The following is a 19,418-nucleotide window of genomic DNA, read 5'->3' as shown; positions in this document are numbered from 1 at the left end:
TTCTGCCTCGGAACACTTCAACCCCAGGGCATCAATGTGGACTTCAACAGTTTCCTCATTTCCCCTTCCCCCACCTCACCCTAGTTCCAAACTTCCAGCTCAGCACTCCTGCCTATCTCTTTTCCACCTATCCACTCCACCCTCCTCCCTGACCTATCACCTTCATCCCCTCCCCCACTCACCTATTGTACTCTATGGAATTTCTGAACATGGTATCCCTGAGCATGGAATTCCTGAGCATAATATCCCTGAGTATGGAATTCTTGAGCATTGAACACCTGAGTAGTGTAGCAGGAGCTGCTGTAGCACAGAAGGAATCCAATGCCAGTACATTCTGATGCCAGCACCTCATGACCTTATGGGACGTACTTTCTTTCGGTACCCAAAGGTCAGAGGGTCAGTTATCAGCTTGTTCAGTCTCCGAGAAACTCATGGCAAGACACCCAAATCATGACAGTCTTCATCCTTAAACCAAGTGCCATGATTAGGCACTTGTCATCATACATAAGTAGAATGTTTCTTCTAAATGTTGCCATTGTCAATAGTTGCAGGGTGGCACAGTGGTTAGCACTGCTGCCTGAACAGCACCAGGAACCTGGATTCAATTCCAGCCTCAGGTGACTATCTGTGTGGCATTTGCACATTTGCCTTGTGTCTGTGTGTGTCTACTCCCACAGTCCAAAGATATTGCAGGTGAGGTGGGATTGGCCATGGGAAATGCAGGGTTACAGAGATATTCTGGGTAGAATACTCAGTGTGGACTCAGTGGGCCAAATGGTCTGTGTCCTCACAGTAGGGATCCTATGACCCATAGTATTATCTTAGCTCCCGAGGTTTATCCACGGTGTGTACTGTAGGAGTTGGCATGGAGAAGTGATTAAAAACTGGGCAAAAATTATTTCACTCTCATGAGAGACGCTGCAGATTTTGAAAAATAAAGTCAGCTCTGGGTTGTGTGTTTACTGGAGTGGAAGGGAGCCTTTGACTGCCTGGAGATCCCTCTATCAGCTGCTGTGGATTAGCCAGTCACTGACAATCACAAAGTGCTGGCTGTGGGTGTGGCTAGCCCTGTTCCATAGGTTAATAAAAATTATTAAACCAAAAACCATCCCTCTAGGACCCACTGCTCATGACTTGGCTAAACACCGCCCCCCCCCCCCAACTCTCTGTGTCACCATTCATGACAGCCCAATGCCACCCTCATACTTTCCACCTCTGTGTACCTCCTACCCACTGTGACCAGTTACATTCCTCTATCAGCCTCCCATTGCCTCAATACCTCACACCCTGTGACCTTTCACCCAACTACAACAGACCCTAAAATCCACACATTCCAATTTACAGCTCTCTACCCACCAGCCTGGTCTTTAGCAGCCCCTATACCAACTTTATGCTCAATCATGTTACACTATTGCCCCACTCACCATCCTTTACCCTTACCCCTCCATACCAACTCAGGTCGTACCCCAGAAGCTGAGATAACCTCAAATAAAATTGTGTGTCTGTTGATAATGGCACTATTTAGATGAAACATTCAACTTTATAACAAAAACATTCAATTCATTGGAATTCCATCAACGAATCTCTCCTGCGCAGAACCATTTGTATTCTGTGTTGTTTGACAGCTGTGGGCTTTCTCTTGTCTACTTTTCACAAATCCCAAAGAATACCTGACCATCAATCTCCTCCATTCATTATAATAAATCATTCATATGTCAGAAATAATTGATTTCAATAAATCAAAATGACTTTGGCCATTTCCTAAGCCACCCACACAGACAGTAGACCATAAGAAATAGGAGCAGAATTAGACTATTTGATCCATCAAGTCTGCATCACCATTTGATCATGGCTGACATGTTCCTCCACCCCAATCTCTTGCTTTCTCCCTGTAACCCTTGATCCTGTTAGAATCTATCTATCTCTGTCTTAAATACACTCAATGACTTGGCCTTTGTAGCCCTCTATGGCAATGAGTTGCACAGATACCCCACCCTCTGGCTGAAGAAATTCCCCTCATCTCAGTTCTAAAGGGTTGTCCCTTCATTCTGAGGCTGTGCCCTTGGGGCCTCGTCTCTCCTACTGGTGGAAACCTCTTCTCCACACCCACTCTATCCAGGCCTCTCAGTATTCTGTAAGTTTTAATCAGAATGCCCTCACCTTCTAAACTCCATCAAGGGACCAGAGTCCTCAGCTGTTCCTCATATGGCAAGCCCTTCACACTTGGGATTAATTTTTTTCAACCTCTCCTGGGGCCCCTCCAATGCCTGCACATCCTCCCTTAGATACAGAGCCCAAAACTGCGCCCAGTATTCCAAATGTGGTCTGACCCAAAGCCTTATACATCCTGTACAGTATATTTCTGCTCTTGTATTCTAGCCCTCTTGAAATGATTGATAACACTGCATTTGCCTTCCTAACTGCCAACTGAACCTGCATGTTAACATGAAGAGAATCCTGAACTAGGAATCCCAAGTCCCTTTGTGCTGCAGAATTCCGGAGCCTTTTCCATTTAGAAAATAGTCCATGCCTCTAATCTTTTGACCAAAATGCATAACCTCACACTTTCCCACACTGTGTTCCATTCAAAGATCAGAAATAGGAACAGGAGGAGGCCATTCAGCCCCTTGAGTCTGTTCCACTATTCAATGAGATTGTGGCTGCTTTGTGGTCTAACTCCATATACCTGCTTTATGCCTGTATCTCTTAATACCTTCATTAATAAAAATTATCTATGTCAGATTTAAAATTAACATTGCTTTGGTGGTGGGACTTCTGATTTTTAGGAATTTCTGATTTTTAGGAATTTTCACAATTGCGTGCAGAAATCTGGCCTGAAAGGGGAAACCGATAGAGTGGGATTTTGAACTTGAACTTTCTGATTAAAGTGTATCCTTCAGCCTTACGTGAACTTCAAGATCAATTTTTTTTTGTGAGCAACTTGTTCAGAGACATTATTGCCCACCTCTGGAACACACCTCTGAACCCAGGACTCTCTCTCCTGGGGTAGGGACACTACCACTACACCACAAGAAGGCCTGACCTTCTAGAACTGTAAGGTCCCTTTCTGGATTAGGCAGAGAGAAGCCATTTGTTCATGAGCTATCCTTCAGGTCAGTCTCTCTGTAACTTAGAGTATATTAACAATAACTTCAGGAATGTTCTGTACTTTCCTGTCACTGGAGAGAAAAACATTGAGTTCTCTGTGACAAATGAAATTATCTCAAGATCATTCACACTGCGCTAATGTTCAGAATGAAGTTAACTAACTGAAACGATACCCCACAGGGAGATGGCAACAAGAGACTGACAGTCAGCCTGATGCAGCTTCACTGAGTTCCCAGCAGCCAATCAGAAAATTCAGAAACCTTAGGCGCATAAATTTCCTCATCTCCATGATCCGAGAATGATTTCCACTTAAACAATCCAGTAACACATAGAAAATAAAGCAAGCATGCATTGCAATGAAGAAAACTATCCAAAGGGCTAAAGGGAATCCAACTATTTCCTCATCAAATCCAACCTTTTAGAAAGTTAGAACAGTTTCCCATTCCCACACGCACCCATCCTCATGCACTTTTTGTATCTCACTTTTAGACATCTATTCACCTTCTCTCTTTCTCATACGAACAGACTTCCCTTCTCACAAATGCAAGCATCTGGCCTGTGAAGATATTCCCATTGGAATCACAGACTAAGTAGAATTATAAAATCCAAAATTGGATTAAATTATTTAATGTACATGATTCCTTTACCCAGGCTTTCCCTCTCCCTATTGCCAAATGTCCACTCCCCAAAATGGCTAAAGCCTAGAAATGGGCCATTGGGGTGGTCTGTTGCCCACCTTCACCACTGCTTGATTAGAATCCAAATGTTTCTGTGACTACAATGAGTGGGAGGAGGCCATTCAGCCCCTCGAGTCTGCTCTGCCATTTAATACGATCGTGACTGATCTCATCTTGGTCTGTACTCCACTTTCCTGCCTGCTCTCCATAACCCACCAATCACTTACTCATGAAAAATCTATCTACCTCTCCTTAAGGTTAATTAGTCCCAGCATCCACCATGTTCTGGGGAAGTGATTTCCAGAGATTTATGGTCCTTTGAGAGAAGTAATGTCTCCTCATCTCTGTTTTAAATCTGCCTCCCGTCATCCTAAAGTTATGACCTCTCGTTCTAGTTTGCCCCATGAGGAAACATCTGACTTTCTCAATCCCCTTTAGCAACTTACATCCCTCAATTAGATCTCCTCTCATTCTTCTAAACTTCAGTGAGTATCGGCCTAAACTGCTCAATCTCTCTTCGTTAGACAAATCCCTCGTCTCTGCAATCAATCTGGGCACCATCCTCTGAACTGCCTCCAATACAACTACATCCCTCCTCAAGTAAGGGGACCAAATTGTGCTGTACTCCAGTGTGGTCTCAGTAATGCATTGTGCAATTGCAGCAACACTGCCCTACACTTTTCCTCTTTTAGCAAGAAATGCCAAAATTCCATTTGCCTTCCTGAGTACCTACTGTGAGAAAGTGAGGACTGCAGATGCTGGAGATGAGGGTTGAAAAGTGTGGTGCTGGGAAAGCACAGCAGGTCAGACAGCATCTGAAGAGCAGGAGAGTCGAAGTTTCGGGCATAAGCTCTTCATCAGGAATATGCTCAAAACATCGACTCTCCTGCTCCTCGGATGCTGCCTGACCTGCTGTGCTTTCCCAGCTCCATATTTTTCGACTCTGATTGTCTACTGTACCAAGAGACTAGCTTTCAGTCAGTCTATTTTAAAGCAGTGTTGTTATCAACCTGTCTTCCCAACTTTCAAATGCCAGTGCTCCAGGGAAGGTCAAAGAAAACACGACAGAGATACTTGGAGGCTCTCCTTGAAATGCAGAAGCATTGATGCTGATGACTGAGAGGAGCTGGCGACAATCTGTCCATTGAGCTGTGTCACACCTTGAGTCCATACATTGTAATGATGAGGCAGAGCACAGCAAAGGAGGAAAGAGAAAGAAGCCAATCCCGCTCCGTAAATCCCACTACCTGGGCATATCCGAAGGAGCTGAGGGTCAGCTCTCAGCCTGTCTGCTCACGTGAAGCCCCATGCTGAAAACTCCATGAGCATGAGCAAATCTTGTTGTCAGTTAGATGACCAGTTAGTGAGGCAGCATCACTGCTGATTTTAGGGAGTCTGTGATTACAGTTAGGATCAGAGTGGTGCTGGAAGAGCACAGCAGGTCAGGCAGCATCCGAGGAGCAGGAAAATCAGGTGATGAAGGAGCGTCGCTCCGAAAGCTAGTGTGCTTCCAATTAAACCTGTTGGACTATAACCTGGTGTTGTGTGACTTTTAAATTTGTACACCCCAGTCCAACACCAGCATCTCCGAATCATGACTTCATCAGGAAAGCACTGTGATTATAGTTACCTAATGTAGGCAGCTGACAATCTGCAAGTAATTTTCTGATTCTTTATTGAGTTTACTAAAAGCAGCAGTTTAGATGTAAGATGTTAGTTAGTTAGGTGAAGAGTGTAACAATGAAAATTGGGAATGGATTGCTGATACCAGAGAACAGACCGGCTCTCAGTGTGGAATGTTTTGATCTTGTTAAAGTGGCTGACGAGCCAAGGTTCCTGGGTCTTCCTCTCTATCTTCTGCTCCATTTTCCATCTGCAGATGACAACTCCCTAATGAAGACCGTTCTCTGGGGACCAGCCAATAAGAACTGCAACCCACAAAGTCTGCAATGATGAGAATTTGCTTCTGCTATGGGATTTATTGTTAAATTATCTTCCAAGGGTCAGGTTATTTTCCCTGTATCAATCAATTGTCTGAACCCTTTTAAGCAATGGCCATGGGATAGCCATTGTGCTCTTGTGTACCTCCGTTGGAAAGTTGGTTTTAATTCTTTCTAAGATCAAGACCTTACTATCTTCAAAAACAACACACTGATAATAGGATCCATTTGTCATCAGATTTGTCACCAGTTGACATTAGTTCAATGTGCACTATGATTTAGATATAATGGTCCATATTCCTCTAAACCTTTCCTCATCATTAACTTATCCAAATGTCTTTTAAATGTTGTAACTGTACCTGCATCCAGCACTTCCTCTGACAGTTCATTCCACACATAAGCCACCCTCTGTGAGAAAAGGTTGCCTCTTGGGTCCCTTTTAAATCTTTCTCCTCTCACCTTAAAAATATGCTTTCTAGTTTTGAACTTCCCCTAACAGAGGGAAAAGACCTTTGCTATTCACCTTATTTGTACTCCTCATGATTTTATAAACCTCTATAAGGTTACCGTCAACCTCCTACTCTCCAATGAGAAAAATCCCAGCCTATCCAGCCTCTCCTTATAACTCAGGCCCTCCATTCCCAGCAACATCCTGGTCAATCTTTTCCAAACCTTCTCCAATTTAGTGAGTTCCTTCCTGTAGCCGGACGACCAGAACCACACATAGTATCTAGAAGTGGCCTGACCCATCCAGCAAACACCAAACTACACTAGTCCCATTAACCTGCACTTGGTCCATAGCATACAATGACAAGGCACTCATACAGCTTAGTGAAACCTAAACAGCAAAGTTCTCTCCTGCATCACCGTGGATACCAATTTCTATCCCCTAGTTTAGGAGGAATATGGGAGTTAGAGCAGAAATATGAAGAATGCACAACTGCATCTGTAATACTTCAGAGAACCGAATATGTGGAGTGAAAAATGCAATTCAAGTCTTTTCTAATCCCAAACCTGGCATCACCTTCAACCCCCCCGAAGCAGTTTGTGTTTCTATTTTGACTGAGCAGATGAAGGGGGAGGATTTACTCCAAACAAACCCCTTTCTCCCAGCAGCCTGTGTGTGGGAGCCTGATGCCAGGCACTCAGGGAATGTTCTCGAGAGGGAGATAGGTCAGAAGCAGGCAACCTAGGGCCCTCTGGAGTTTATAGAGAGTGGGGAATCTGGGAATGACTGTCACTGACCTGTTAAGTGCCTTGGTGGCACCTAATGTGGTGGATTGTCCTGAAAATAAATGTCACTGGGTGCACACCGACTGTTTAGCTGTTACCCACATTGAACACCAGCTCAGTGTCTGACCCTGAGCGGGGCGAGATCTCAGTGGCAAAAATAGCACCTGACATTTTTACCTCGGCTAATTCGATACATGAGGGTCACCCAGTTGTCTGGATGAAGCCAGTGAGTGTTATTTATTTGAATATTCCTGAGAGTTTGTACAGTTGAAGGCTATCACTGGCATTTGATGACTATCCCACTGCAGATACCAGGCAATGAGCCATTTCAGCTTTGATTTGATTTCAAGCATCTATAGCACTTCTGTTGATTTAATCAATATTCAGTACTGTTTTACCAGCTCACGACAGCAAATAACCCCTTAAACTGAAATGATAAACTGTCTTGTGAAAGCATACAGAGATAATGAAACAGCAAAGGAACAATCGATCTGTTTATAATTCTAACATAATCATCAACACATGCTCCTGAGCTTAGGGATAGGAAGGTAATTCAGGTAATCACGTGACTAATGGGATGGTGTAGGAGGAAGGGTTTTAGATTTTCGGATCATTGGGACAGTTCCTGGGAAAGGAATGATGTGTTGTACGTGAACAACAATGGGCCCATAATTCTTGGTCGGAATTTTGCTTGTGCTGTTGGGGAGGTTTTAAACTAATTTGGCAGAGAGATATAAAGTCAGGATCAAGTCCAGTTAGATCTAGAATGAATGCGAAGACAGTCCAGTAGGTGGAGAAGACCTGGACAGGATAAGGTACATGGGGGATCTGGAAAGCTACATTTTCTCTACTTTAATGAAATTCTCGTGAGAATTCTGGGTCAGTACGTTCCTCTGAGTGAAGGGCCAAGGGCAGCAAGTCCAGAGAACACTGGATGTCACGGGATATTGAGTGTGTAAGAGGCTGCTTTAAAAACAGAAATTAGAAGGATAAAGAGCCATTACGAAATATCTCTGGCAGATGGGATTGAAGAAAACCTCATGGCTTTTTGTAAATATATTAAGAGGATCACCAGGGCAAGGATGGGAGCTATTCAAGACTAAAGAGGCAACCTGTAGGTGGAGCCAGATGGCGTGGATAAATATTTCTCATCTGGATTCACTGGGATCAAAAATACAGTAGGTGTGGATTTCAGTTGGGATAGTGAGGATCTCGAATACCTTTTAGATTAATCAGGAAGAGGTATTAGATGTTTTAGCTGACATATTGGTGCATAATACAAATATCTCAGGTTGCTATGGGAGACATGGGAGGAGATTGCTGGGTCCCTGATAGAGATATTTAATACTTCGCTGACCACAGGAAAAGTGCCAGCTCATTGAATCCCTACAGTGTGGAAACAGGCCATTCAGCCCAACAAGCCCACCCAGACCCATTCGCCTAGCCTATATTTACCCCTGACTAATGCACCTAGCCTACACATCCCTGAACACTATGGGCAATTTAGCACGGCCAATTCACCTAACCTGCACATCTTTGGATTGCACCTGGAGGAAACCTGCGCAGACACAGGGAGAATGTGCAAACTCCAGTTGCCTGAGGCTGGAATTGAACCTGGGTACCTGGCGCTGTGAGGCAGCAGTGCTAACCACTGACCCACTGTATGAGCTTCCTTTGTTCAAGAAGGGCAGCAGACGTAAGTTAGCCTGACATTAGTGGTAGAGAAATTATTGGAAAAAATTCTGAAGGACAAGATAAATCAACATTTGGAAAGGCAGGGATTGATCAGGCATAGTCAGCATGGACTTGTTGGGGGAAGTTCCTGTCCAACTAATTTGAGACTTTGCAAAGGTGACGGAGTATATTGATGAGGTTAGTGCAGTTGATGTGGTTTATGTGGACTTCAGCAAGGCCTTTGATAAGGTCCCACCTGGAAGGCTGGTCCAAAAGGTATGAGCCTGTGGGATCCAGACAAGATGGCAAATTGGATTCAAAATTGTCTTACCAATCAAAGGCAAAGAGTGATGTTGGGACCCCTGCTGTTTGTTATGTACATTAACAATTTGGATGTGAATGTAGAAGATATAATTAGTGAGTTTACAGATAATGTGAAAATTGGTGGTGTTGGTAGTGAGGAGGATGGTCTCAGTCCACAGTCTGATATTGAGCAGCTGGTAAATTGGACAGAGCATTGGCAAACGGAATTTAATCCTGATGAGTGTGAGGTGATGCATTTTGGGAGGTCTCATAAGGGAAAGATGTACACAATGAATGGTTGGTCCCTAAGGAGTAATGAGGAATGAAGGGACCTTGGTGTATCAGCCCATAGATCCCTGAAGGTGTCAGCACAGGTACACAGGGTGGGGAAGAAGGCATATGAGATACATGCTGTTCATTAGCCAGGGTATAGAACATAGGAGCAGGGACATTTTGTGACAACTTTGTAAAACATTGGTTAGGTTGCAGATGGAGTACTATGTGCAGTTCTGGTCGCTACACTATCAGAAGGACATGATTGCACTGGAGATGATTCAGAGAAGATTCACCAGGATGTTTCCTGAGCTGGAGAGTTGCAGTGATGAAGAGAGATTGGACAGGCTGGGGGTGATTTCCTCAGAGCAGAGGAGACTGAGAGGGGACATGATTGAGATGGAGAAAATCATGAGGGGCATCAATAGGGGAGACAGGGAGGAACTTTTCCCTTTGATGGTGAGATCAATGACCAGGGACCATACATCTAAAGTAAGAGACAAGAGGTTTAGAGGAGATGTGAGCCAAGACATTTTGACCCAGAGGGTGGTGAGAGACCGGAACTCACTGCCTTTGAGTGAGGCAGGAAGCCTGATAACATTGAACAAGTATTTTGGTGTGCTACTTGTGATGTCAATGTTCACAAGGCTATGGGCCAAGTGCAGGGAAATGGGATTAGAATAATGAGGTGGTTAGTTTTACTGGTGCAGACTAAATAGGCCAAAGGACCTTTCTCTAGGCTGTAGATTTTTCTATGGCTGTGTGATTGGAGTCATCAAGCGTTTATTTGAAACATTACATCAGAAACATTGCAGGAAAGACTTGAATTTGTTGTAGCCCTATATATTTGTGTGAGCGGCATTAAAATATTGTGGGTTCAACATTTTTACCACTAGTACATATAGTTTTAAAAAAATATTGTCTGCTTTTTTAAGGAGGTACATACAGTTCTGTGATGCAAGGCATTACATGTGGTCTAGCTGAGGTCAGCCGCTGAGCTTGTATGCTATCACAGTTAATGTGACCTGTGGAGGTTGTATGTTGGAACCTCAGAACATGAGCCCATGAGCTACCCCTCCACCATGGGTCTGACAGCGATCTGTGACCTAATTCCATTTATTTGAGTTGAAGTGAAATACTGTTGCTCTGGAAACCTGAAACAAACACCGAGTATGCTGGAGAAACTCAGCAGGTCTGCAACACCTGTGGAGAGAGAAGCAGAGTTGATGTTTTGAATCCAGTATGATTCTGCTTCAGAAGTGGTTCAGAACCTAACCCCAAATTGAAGACGATTATCCCAGACTCGAAACGTTATCTCTGTTTCTCTCTCCACAGATACTGCCAGACTTGCCGAGTTTCACCAGCGTTCTCTGTTTGTTTCCCATACTTACCTTTATCTCACATGTTATGGTTTACTAATGTCTATTAATCTCAGTATTAAAATACCTGAAACCAAGCTTTGGTTGACTTTACATCTTAGCAAAAGGCAAAGAGTATTCCAGGATCAAATATAAACCAAAAATCAAGACCCTGGGGCAAAAAAAATCCCTTTTTAATTTGAAAACAGGCAAGTGGATATTTCCTCCATAATGAATGCTCTGCCGATGACTGTGCTAAGAACACACAGTTGTGAAACTCAAGAATGCAATGTTCTTATCTAACTGAAGGTAGAATTCAATGCTTTGTTATCCAAAAAATTCATGAGAGTTACCAGTTTTGAATGAGTTGTGTTGGTTCAATTCCCAATTCAATGGCTCCACAGCAACAGTAATGTTGAAAACGCAACAAAGAACTGTGGAGATCTGAAACAACAGAAATTGCTGCAGAGACTCAGTAAGTCAGGCAACACCTTTGGACAGAAATACAGAATCATAGAATCAGACAGTACATTGAGTCTGTACTGCCAGAGCTAAACTAAATCTGCGCTAGTCCCACCTTCCAGTATTAAGTCCAAAGCCTTGAATGTTATGACATTTCAAATGGTCGTCCATGTACCTTTTTGAAAATGCTATAATTTTGAGTCCAATAACTCTTCATCGGAACACTCATGCTGGTGGTTCTGGGGATTAATTGTCTCTCTGGGTGTCAGTTGCATGGAACAGTCATAGGCATCAGACTTCCAACATTACCTGGATGGAAGGCCGTGTTCCTCACTGTCGCTAAACTTCCAGATGGTTACTCATGGTATCAACAAGGGTCCTTTTATCAAATGGATAGATTGTGCAAAATGGAGAGCAGTGAGTTAGCAGCTGATTTTCAACTCCATCCACATGTTCTTCTGTTGACTTCAATTTTTCAATCCTCTCAGCTCCACAGTACAGTGTTTCATTTCAAATTCTCAAAAACGTACCTTTGGCAGTTGTAGAGACTACCTAAAGGATACAAGTGGGGCAGGCTCAAAGCCTAATCAATGTAGAATTAGAATTAGGTGTATTGTTGCTCATGTACTCAAATACAAAGTACAGGAGTACAGTGAAATGTGGACAATGTCACCAACAAACAGTGCCATGTTAGGTACGACATACCCAGGTCCAAACTTTAGGTACAAAAATAGAGAAATATGTCGTCATTTTCTAATCAACCTGTTCAGCGGTGTTATAACTCACCTCCAGAGCAGTGGGACTCAAACTATAATCTCCTGTCTCAGAGGGAGGGACACTACCGCTGCATCAGAAGAGCTCCTGTGACCAACTAATAGGATGACCACTTTGTCAGTGGGATCCTATAAAAATGAGTTACAATCCAACTTTATGTGGAGCATCCGAGGAGCAGGAAAATCAATGTCTTGGACAAAAGCCCTTCCTGATGAAGGGCTTTTGCCTGAAACGTCGATTTTCCTGCTCCTCGGATGCTGCCTGACCTGCTGTGCTTTCCCAGCACCACTCTAATCTTGGCTGCTGTAGAAGCCTACACAACATGCCATTGAAATGACATTGGATCCAGCAATACACGGGTTAGACAGGGGCTGCCCTGGCAGTAAGTCAGTATGATTGGTACATGCTTTCTGCCCCACTAACCTACCCTCACATCAACTCATTCCCAGTGAAACCTAAAAAGGAACTGCAGTAACGTGGGTACTATTAATGGAAATGTGTTTGGCCTCGATAAAGTTGCTTGTATCTGCAGTTCTTATCTGTATAGTCTTAGCAAAATAGGTACAGAGAACAGAGTGGATGGATGGATCTAGAAATTAGGTCATGACTTACTTTTTGCCACTGATGATTTAATAATTCCTTGATGCTGTGTAATGATCCAATTAGGAACTGCTCCCATTTCAAAAGACATCTGAATACCCCACTTTAACCAGTGCAAGTACACAGGAAGATTTCACCTTCCTTTAATAAAAAAACAAACCTTATTGCCCCGAGGCCCGGCTGACACATGGTGGAAGGTGGCAGCGACTACACGGGGGTGGGGGGAGTATTGCTTTGCCCAATCAGACAGGCCAAACCACACTCCTCCCCCCCTCCCATTTCCCGCCACCCCAGTGTGAAGGAAAGGGACGGCTTTGCCATATGGTCATCTCAGGAGAGGCCTTCTGGGAAAATACAGAGGAGAGAGACCCTTAAGAGACCCTCAAATGGCCCCCACCCTGAAGAGCAGAATCCTCCTCTTTCCACCCTGACCCTAATAAAAAGAGACATACAATTTGGCCCTAGTGTTCCTTCACATTTTACAGCCCTCGCTCCCCCACTCCCAGACCATCCTGGGAATGTTAGTAACATTCCATACGTGGTTATTGAAGCCTCAAGAATCAGTGTGTAGAGCTGACGTTAGAGCTCCTGCTGAGGTCCCTCTATTTACACATCAAACATTAGAAAAAAAAGAGATTGAGGAGGGGACCTGATTGAGGTCTACAAAATCATGAAGGGTATAGACAGGGTGGATAGAGATAATCTGTTTCCCAGGGTGAGGGATTCAATAACGAGAGGTCACATGTTCAAGGTGAGAGGTGAAAAGGTTAAGGGGGATACACACAGAAAGTACTTCACACAGAGGGTGGTAGGTGCCAGGAACGCGTTGCCAGCAGAGATGATAGAGGCAGGCACGGTAGATTCATTTAAGATGCGCCTGGACAGATGCATGAATAGGTGGGGAGCAGGGGGATACAGATGCTAAGGAATTGGTTTAGACAGTGGAATTGGATCGGCTCAGGCTTGGAGGGCCGAAGGGCCTGTTCCTGGGCTGTGAATTTTTTTTGTTCTTTCTTAGTAATACAGGATTGCTTTATATTCTGAGGAACACCATATTGAGATTTATTCCATGTTATGAGTTCATCAGATCAGAATTAGCTAACCAAAGACTGGCTGGCTTGGATATTAGGAACATGTTTAGTTTTATAGAAATCCTAATGATATAATTTTGACTTAGTTATTTTTAAAGTGGTTGGTAATTATTCTGCTGATGATTAATTTGAATCTAAAATCTGAAATAAGCTAATGCCTCAAGTCACAGATGGTCCAGTTAATTGTAATTCATTAACATTTAAACAAGATGTATTAAAATTGTTATCAAGGAAAGTATTTTGTTTCTAATGATTCTTTTCTCTTTGCATTCTTTCCTCAAGCCATTGTGAATGATTTAGCTGCTAAAGCAATGCCAGCTCTGAGGGTGAACGTGACAGTCAAAGCTAGTATCTGCATTGAAGAAAAGAATGGCCTCCAGTGTTCAGGAAGGGGACAGTGCATCACCAAACCTTCAGTGGTGAGATTAATGCTCTCTTCTGCATTCCTGACATGCTAGATTTGGAATGTTTCAGTCCCACCAGCGTGGAGTCTTGTTGGATCACGGCCAAACCGAAATTTTAAACACGAGTACCAATAGATTCGAGAACAACTTATCTCCCGTTGTTACGAAAGTCGAAAAGTTAAATGTTCTGTCTCACTGGCTTATCCTAGTGCTTAGAGGCAGTGCGAATTCAAGGGGTAAAGGTCCCCTATTGGAATGATTCTCTATGTATATGACTATGCCTGTCCATCTCAGGCTGAGAACAGAGACCACAGCAGGGCTCAGGCTGCCCCTGAACCACCAAAGTCTCCTGGAGCCATACGTGTGTATTTCGCTCCCAGCCCCGAGTGAAGATACTCGCTTTTTGAACGGGACTGTGCCCTGATTAGACACCCTGTTAACTACTCCCATTTCCATTCATATACCTCCATGCCAGTTAACAAGAGTATGTGAAGACTAACCACACTACTGATACTAAAACCTATCATCTACCCCTTTATGAATTATTATGAGATTGAGAACAGTACGGTCACACCTTTCTGTGATGTTTAATCTTATCACAGGAAGGCAGTGATCTCCAGCTATTGTGAGAGTGAAACACACATACTGTTAATGAGATTTATATTCCACACTGTGATATCAGAATCCTTTGTATCAATTATACTCAAACAAGATATAAGAAATGCTATTTATTTGTAACATTCAGAGATTCATCGGGCAGTGCCTCCACAAGAAGGCTGCAGACTCCTTTGGTGGCACTCAGGATCTCTCCCACGGGTTTCAGAAACAAAGTGTCTGGGATCAGAAGCTGGTCTCATCCGCAATTTACTTTAACAGCTGTTATTAGACTTGTGAATGGACCTCACCAATTTCAACTGAAAACAACAAATGCTGGAGATCACAGCGGGTCAGGCAGCATCCATGGAGAGAGAGCAAGCTGATGTTTTCGAGTTGAGATGACTCATCACTTCAGCTCTGATGAAGAGTCATTTAGATGCAAAACGTTAGCTTGCTCTCTCTCTCCATGGATGCTGCCTGACCCGCTGTGATCTCCAGCATTTGTTGTTTTTAGATTGCAGCATTTAGAGTAATTTACTCCTCTCAGATTTTCAATCTAAAGTAGATCTCGCTCTCTGTGCACCTTCTCTGCAACAGTAACATTGCATCCTCGCTCTGTTCTATCACCCTGATGCACTTTGTACGGTATGATCTGCCTGTGCAGCACAAAAACAAGACTTTTCACTGTACCTAGGTACATGTGACAATAATAAATCAAATCAAATCAAAGTATTATAGGGACTGGATACTTGTATCGTCTTTGCTCATTCTGCATTAACTCACCTTCTCACTGTTCCACATTCAATCTTTCGGCCCCTGTCCTTTTAAACCATGTCCTTTTCTCAGTGGGAAGGACAATAAGCATGTGAACCAGGAGCTGAACCAAGCACTGAGGTTTCTGGAAAACCTCAGCAGGTGTGGCATCATCTGTGGAGAGAAATCAGAGTTAACTTGTCGGGTCCAGCGACCCTTCCTCAGAAATTAGTAAGTTTGCAGATGACACCAAAATTGGAGGTGTAGCGGACAGCAAAGAGGGTTACCTCAGATTACAACAGGATCTTGACCATATGGGCCAATGGGCTGAGAAGTGGCAGATGGAGTTTAATTCAGATAAATGCGAGGTGCTGCATTTTGGGAAAGCAAATCTTAGCAGGACTTATACACTTAATGGTAAGGTCCTAGGGAGTGTTGCTGAACAAAGAGACCTTGGAGTGCAGGTTCATAGCTCCTTGAAAGTGGAGTCGCAGGTAGATAGGATAGTGAAGAAGGCTTTCCTTTATTGGTCAGAGTATTGAGTACAGGAGTTGGGAGGTCATGTTGCGGCTGTACAGGACATTGGTTAGGCCACTGTTGGAATATTGTGTGCAATTCTGGTCTCCTTCCTATCGGAAAGATGTTGTGAAATTTGGAAGGGTTCAGAAAAGATTTACAAGGATGTTACTAGGGTTGGAGGATTTGAGCTATAGGGAGAGGGTGCACAGGCTGGGGCTGTTTTCCCTGGAGCGTCGGAGGCTGAGGGGTGACCTTATAGAGGTTTACAAAATCATGAGAAGCATGGATAGGGTAAATAGGAAAAGTCTTTTCTCTGAGGTTGGGGAGTCCAGAACTAGAGAGCATAGGTTTAGGGTGAGAGGGGAAAGATATAAAAGAGACCTAAGGGGCAACTTTTTCACACAGAGGGTGGTACGTGTATGGAATGAGCTGCCAGAGGAGGTGGTGGAGGCTGGTACAATTGCAACATTTAAGAGGCATCTGGATGGGCATATGAATAGGAAGGGTTTGGAGGGATATGGGCCGGGTATTGGCAGGTGGGATATCTGGTCGGCATGGACGAGTTGGACTGAAGGGTCTGTTTCCATGCTGTACATCTCTATGACTCTATGAACTGAAGGAAGGCCATCAGCCCCTGAAGCCCACTCTGCCATTCAATAGGGTCCTGACTGACCTGTTAATGTTTCAGATTCCTCATCTACTCCTGATAAGCTCAGATTTCCCTGCCTAACAAAAATCTACACCTTCAAAATATTCAATGCTCCTGAGGCAGAGGGATTTACAATCATACAACCTGCAGTGAGAAATCCTCCTCAAATAATTCTCCTCGCACTTGCAATATTAATTAGTTAGCTCAAATTTTAATTTGGATCTTTTAGACTTTCCAATTCTTTTAGACTTTCCTATTATAGAACATTCCAGCTCAGTACAGGCCCTTCGGCCCTCGATGTTGCACTGACCTGTGGAACCAATCTGAAGTCCATCTAACCTACACTATTCTATTCTCATTCATATGTTTATCCAATGACTATTTAAGTGCCTTTAAATTTGGCGAGTCTACTATTGTTGCAATACACTTACATCTTCACATTCTCTCAATCATGCTTTCATTCTCAATAATTCCATGTGTTTACAATCCATCTTATTTTCTTTACACATAATCTTAATCACATGTCTCTCTGTTCTCCAACCATGTCAAATGAAGAGAGATTGTGTGCGTTGGCTCTGCGTTCCTTGGAATGTAAAAGAATGAGAGGGCACCTTATTGAAACATACGCGATTCTTAGGGGCTGTAGAGTTTAATGTGTTTCCCCTTGTGGGAGAGTCTGAAACCACAGGATAGAATTTCAGAATGGGGGTGGGGGGGAGTGGAGGGGGGAGTGTCTGGGGGTGGGGGGGAGCACCATTTAAGACAGAGACGAGGAGGAATTTCTTCTCTCGGACAGGAGTGAATTTGTGGTGGTCTTTACCACAGAGAACTGTCAAGCCAGGGTCATTAAGTAAGTTCAGGGCTGAGATTTATAGTTAGGAAAGGATTCAAGGTTGATTGGGAAAAGGTAGGAAAGTGAAGTAAGGATTGTCAGATAAACTATGATCTCAATGAATGGTGGAGCAGACTCGATGGGCTGAATGGCCTACACCTTATGGCCTTGTGGTTATTTTGATGTGTTTCACTGCTGTATTTAGAAGAATTCAATTGCAGCTGTTATAGTGACACTGCATTAATGGCAAATCCTTCTCACAATGCAGCTAGACCCCAACCATCCTCAGGTCACTTGAAGTATATTTGAGAACCATTGAAATAAAGATGGTACTTTTAAAAATGTCAGAGTTGCAGTATTGATTGAATTAATGCATGTAATTCAATGTAATATTAGGTAGAGTAAAGAAACAACACGAGGTTATATGAGGGTCCTGACAGACTGAGATGGTGCAGTGAGGAAACACAGGTATTGAGCGAAGGTGTTCTTCGCTGTGCCTGTAAACCACCCTGTCGCTGAGAGATTGGATCCAGAGGAATTAACATCTTGTTGATCTGACCTAAGCTTGACAACTGAACTAAACTAAACTCAACTGAAAGCTCTCACAATTAGTCTTCGTTGTCAGTGATGTTGTGTGTTCACTTACTCGATAGTTTTCCTGAAAAATAGGTTTTTCCTCTCTCTCTCATTAGGACAGATGAAGAAATACCAAATTCCAAAGGGAACAACAATTTATACCATATCTAGAATGAGGTGCTGATTGTTTGGCAAAGGAACTCCCATTTAAGACCACACCACCACAAGAAATTGGAATAGACGTAGGCCATTCAGCCCCTCGAGCCTGCTCCATCATTTATAAGATCATGGATGATCCAATATTCCCCATAACCCTACTGGTCAAGAATCTACTTAGCTCAGCCTTCAATACACACAAGGCCCCACAGCAAGTGTCAGAGGGTCAGAGAGACGTATAGCATGGAAACAGACCTTTCAGTCCAAACCACCCGTACCAACCAGATATTCTAGATTAATCTTGTCCCATTTGCCAGCATTTGTCCCATATTGCCCTAAACCCCTCCTATTCATATATCCATCCAGATGCCTTTTAAATGCTGTAATTGTACCAGCCTCCACCACATCCTCTGGCAGCTCATTCCATACATGAACCACCCTCTATATGAACATGTTGCCCCTTAAGTCCTTTTCAAATCTTTGCCTCTCAATCTAAACCTATGCCCTCAGTTCTGAACTCCCACCCCCCAGGGAAAAGACCTTGTCAATTTATCCTATCCATGCTCCTCATGATTTTATAATCCTCTATAAGGTCATCCCTCAGCCTCCGCGCTCCAGGGGAAACAGCCCCAGCCTGTTCAGCCTCTCACTATAGTTCATACCCTCCGATCCTGGCAACATCCTTGTAAATCTTTTCTGAACCCTTTCAAGTTTCACACCATCTTTCCTACAACAGGATATATAACTGTCTGTTCAAAGTTTGTGAGAAGATTTGTAGCTCGGGTGCTCGTTGCTGTGGTTCTGTTCAGCGAGCTGGAAGTTTTTGTTGCAAACGTTTCGTCCCCTGTCTAGGTGACATCCTCAGTGCTTGGGAGCCTCCTGTGAAGCGCTTCTGTGGTGTTTCCTCCGGCATTTATAGTGGCCTGTCCCTGCCGCTTCCGGTTGTCAACCACAGAAGCGCTTCACAGGAGGCTCCCAAGCACTGATGATGTCACCTAGACAGGGGACGAAACGTCTGCAACAAAAACTTCCAGCTCGGTGAACAGAACCACAGCAATAACTTGTCTGTGGCAAGGAGTTCAAAGGATTCACAATCCTCAGAGAGAAGCCTTTCCTCCTCCTCTCACTCTGACATTGCCCCGCCTTTATTCTGAGACTGTGCTGTCTGGTCCTCAAGCCTTCATCAGGGATGCCCGAAAAGTCGATTCTCCTGCTCCTCAGATGCTGCCTGACCTGCTGCGCTTTTCCAGCACCACACACATGACTCCAGCTTCTGCAGTCATTACTTTTGCCCAATGTCTCTGACTCTACCACCACCGCTGGCAGTGCATTCCAAGCACCCACCACTCTCTGTGTAAAGAATGTACCTCTGACGTTTCTCCCGAACCTTCCTCGTGAAAGCTTATGATTTCAAATAAACCTGTTACCTGGTGACACCT

General features: G+C 43.8%; 1 protein-coding gene across 1 annotated transcript in view; it reads left to right on the top strand.

Annotated features, from left to right (window-relative positions):
- Positions 1-19,418, top strand: part of dner (delta/notch-like EGF repeat containing) — a 184,929-nt gene that overhangs the window by 58,750 nt on the left and 106,761 nt on the right. The window contains exon 5 of the mRNA XM_043701666.1: positions 13,776-13,912. Within this exon, the coding sequence (XP_043557601.1) occupies positions 13,776-13,912 (137 nt within the window). The remainder of the gene's footprint in view (positions 1-13,775; positions 13,913-19,418) is intronic.

The sequence above is a fragment of the Chiloscyllium plagiosum genome, chromosome 13, assembly GCF_004010195.1.
Source record: "Chiloscyllium plagiosum isolate BGI_BamShark_2017 chromosome 13, ASM401019v2, whole genome shotgun sequence".
NCBI classification, from domain to species: domain Eukaryota; kingdom Metazoa; phylum Chordata; class Chondrichthyes; order Orectolobiformes; family Hemiscylliidae; genus Chiloscyllium; species Chiloscyllium plagiosum.
The sequence above is the reverse complement of the archived record's forward strand: the minus strand, read 5'-3'. Positions and strand labels throughout refer to the sequence as shown.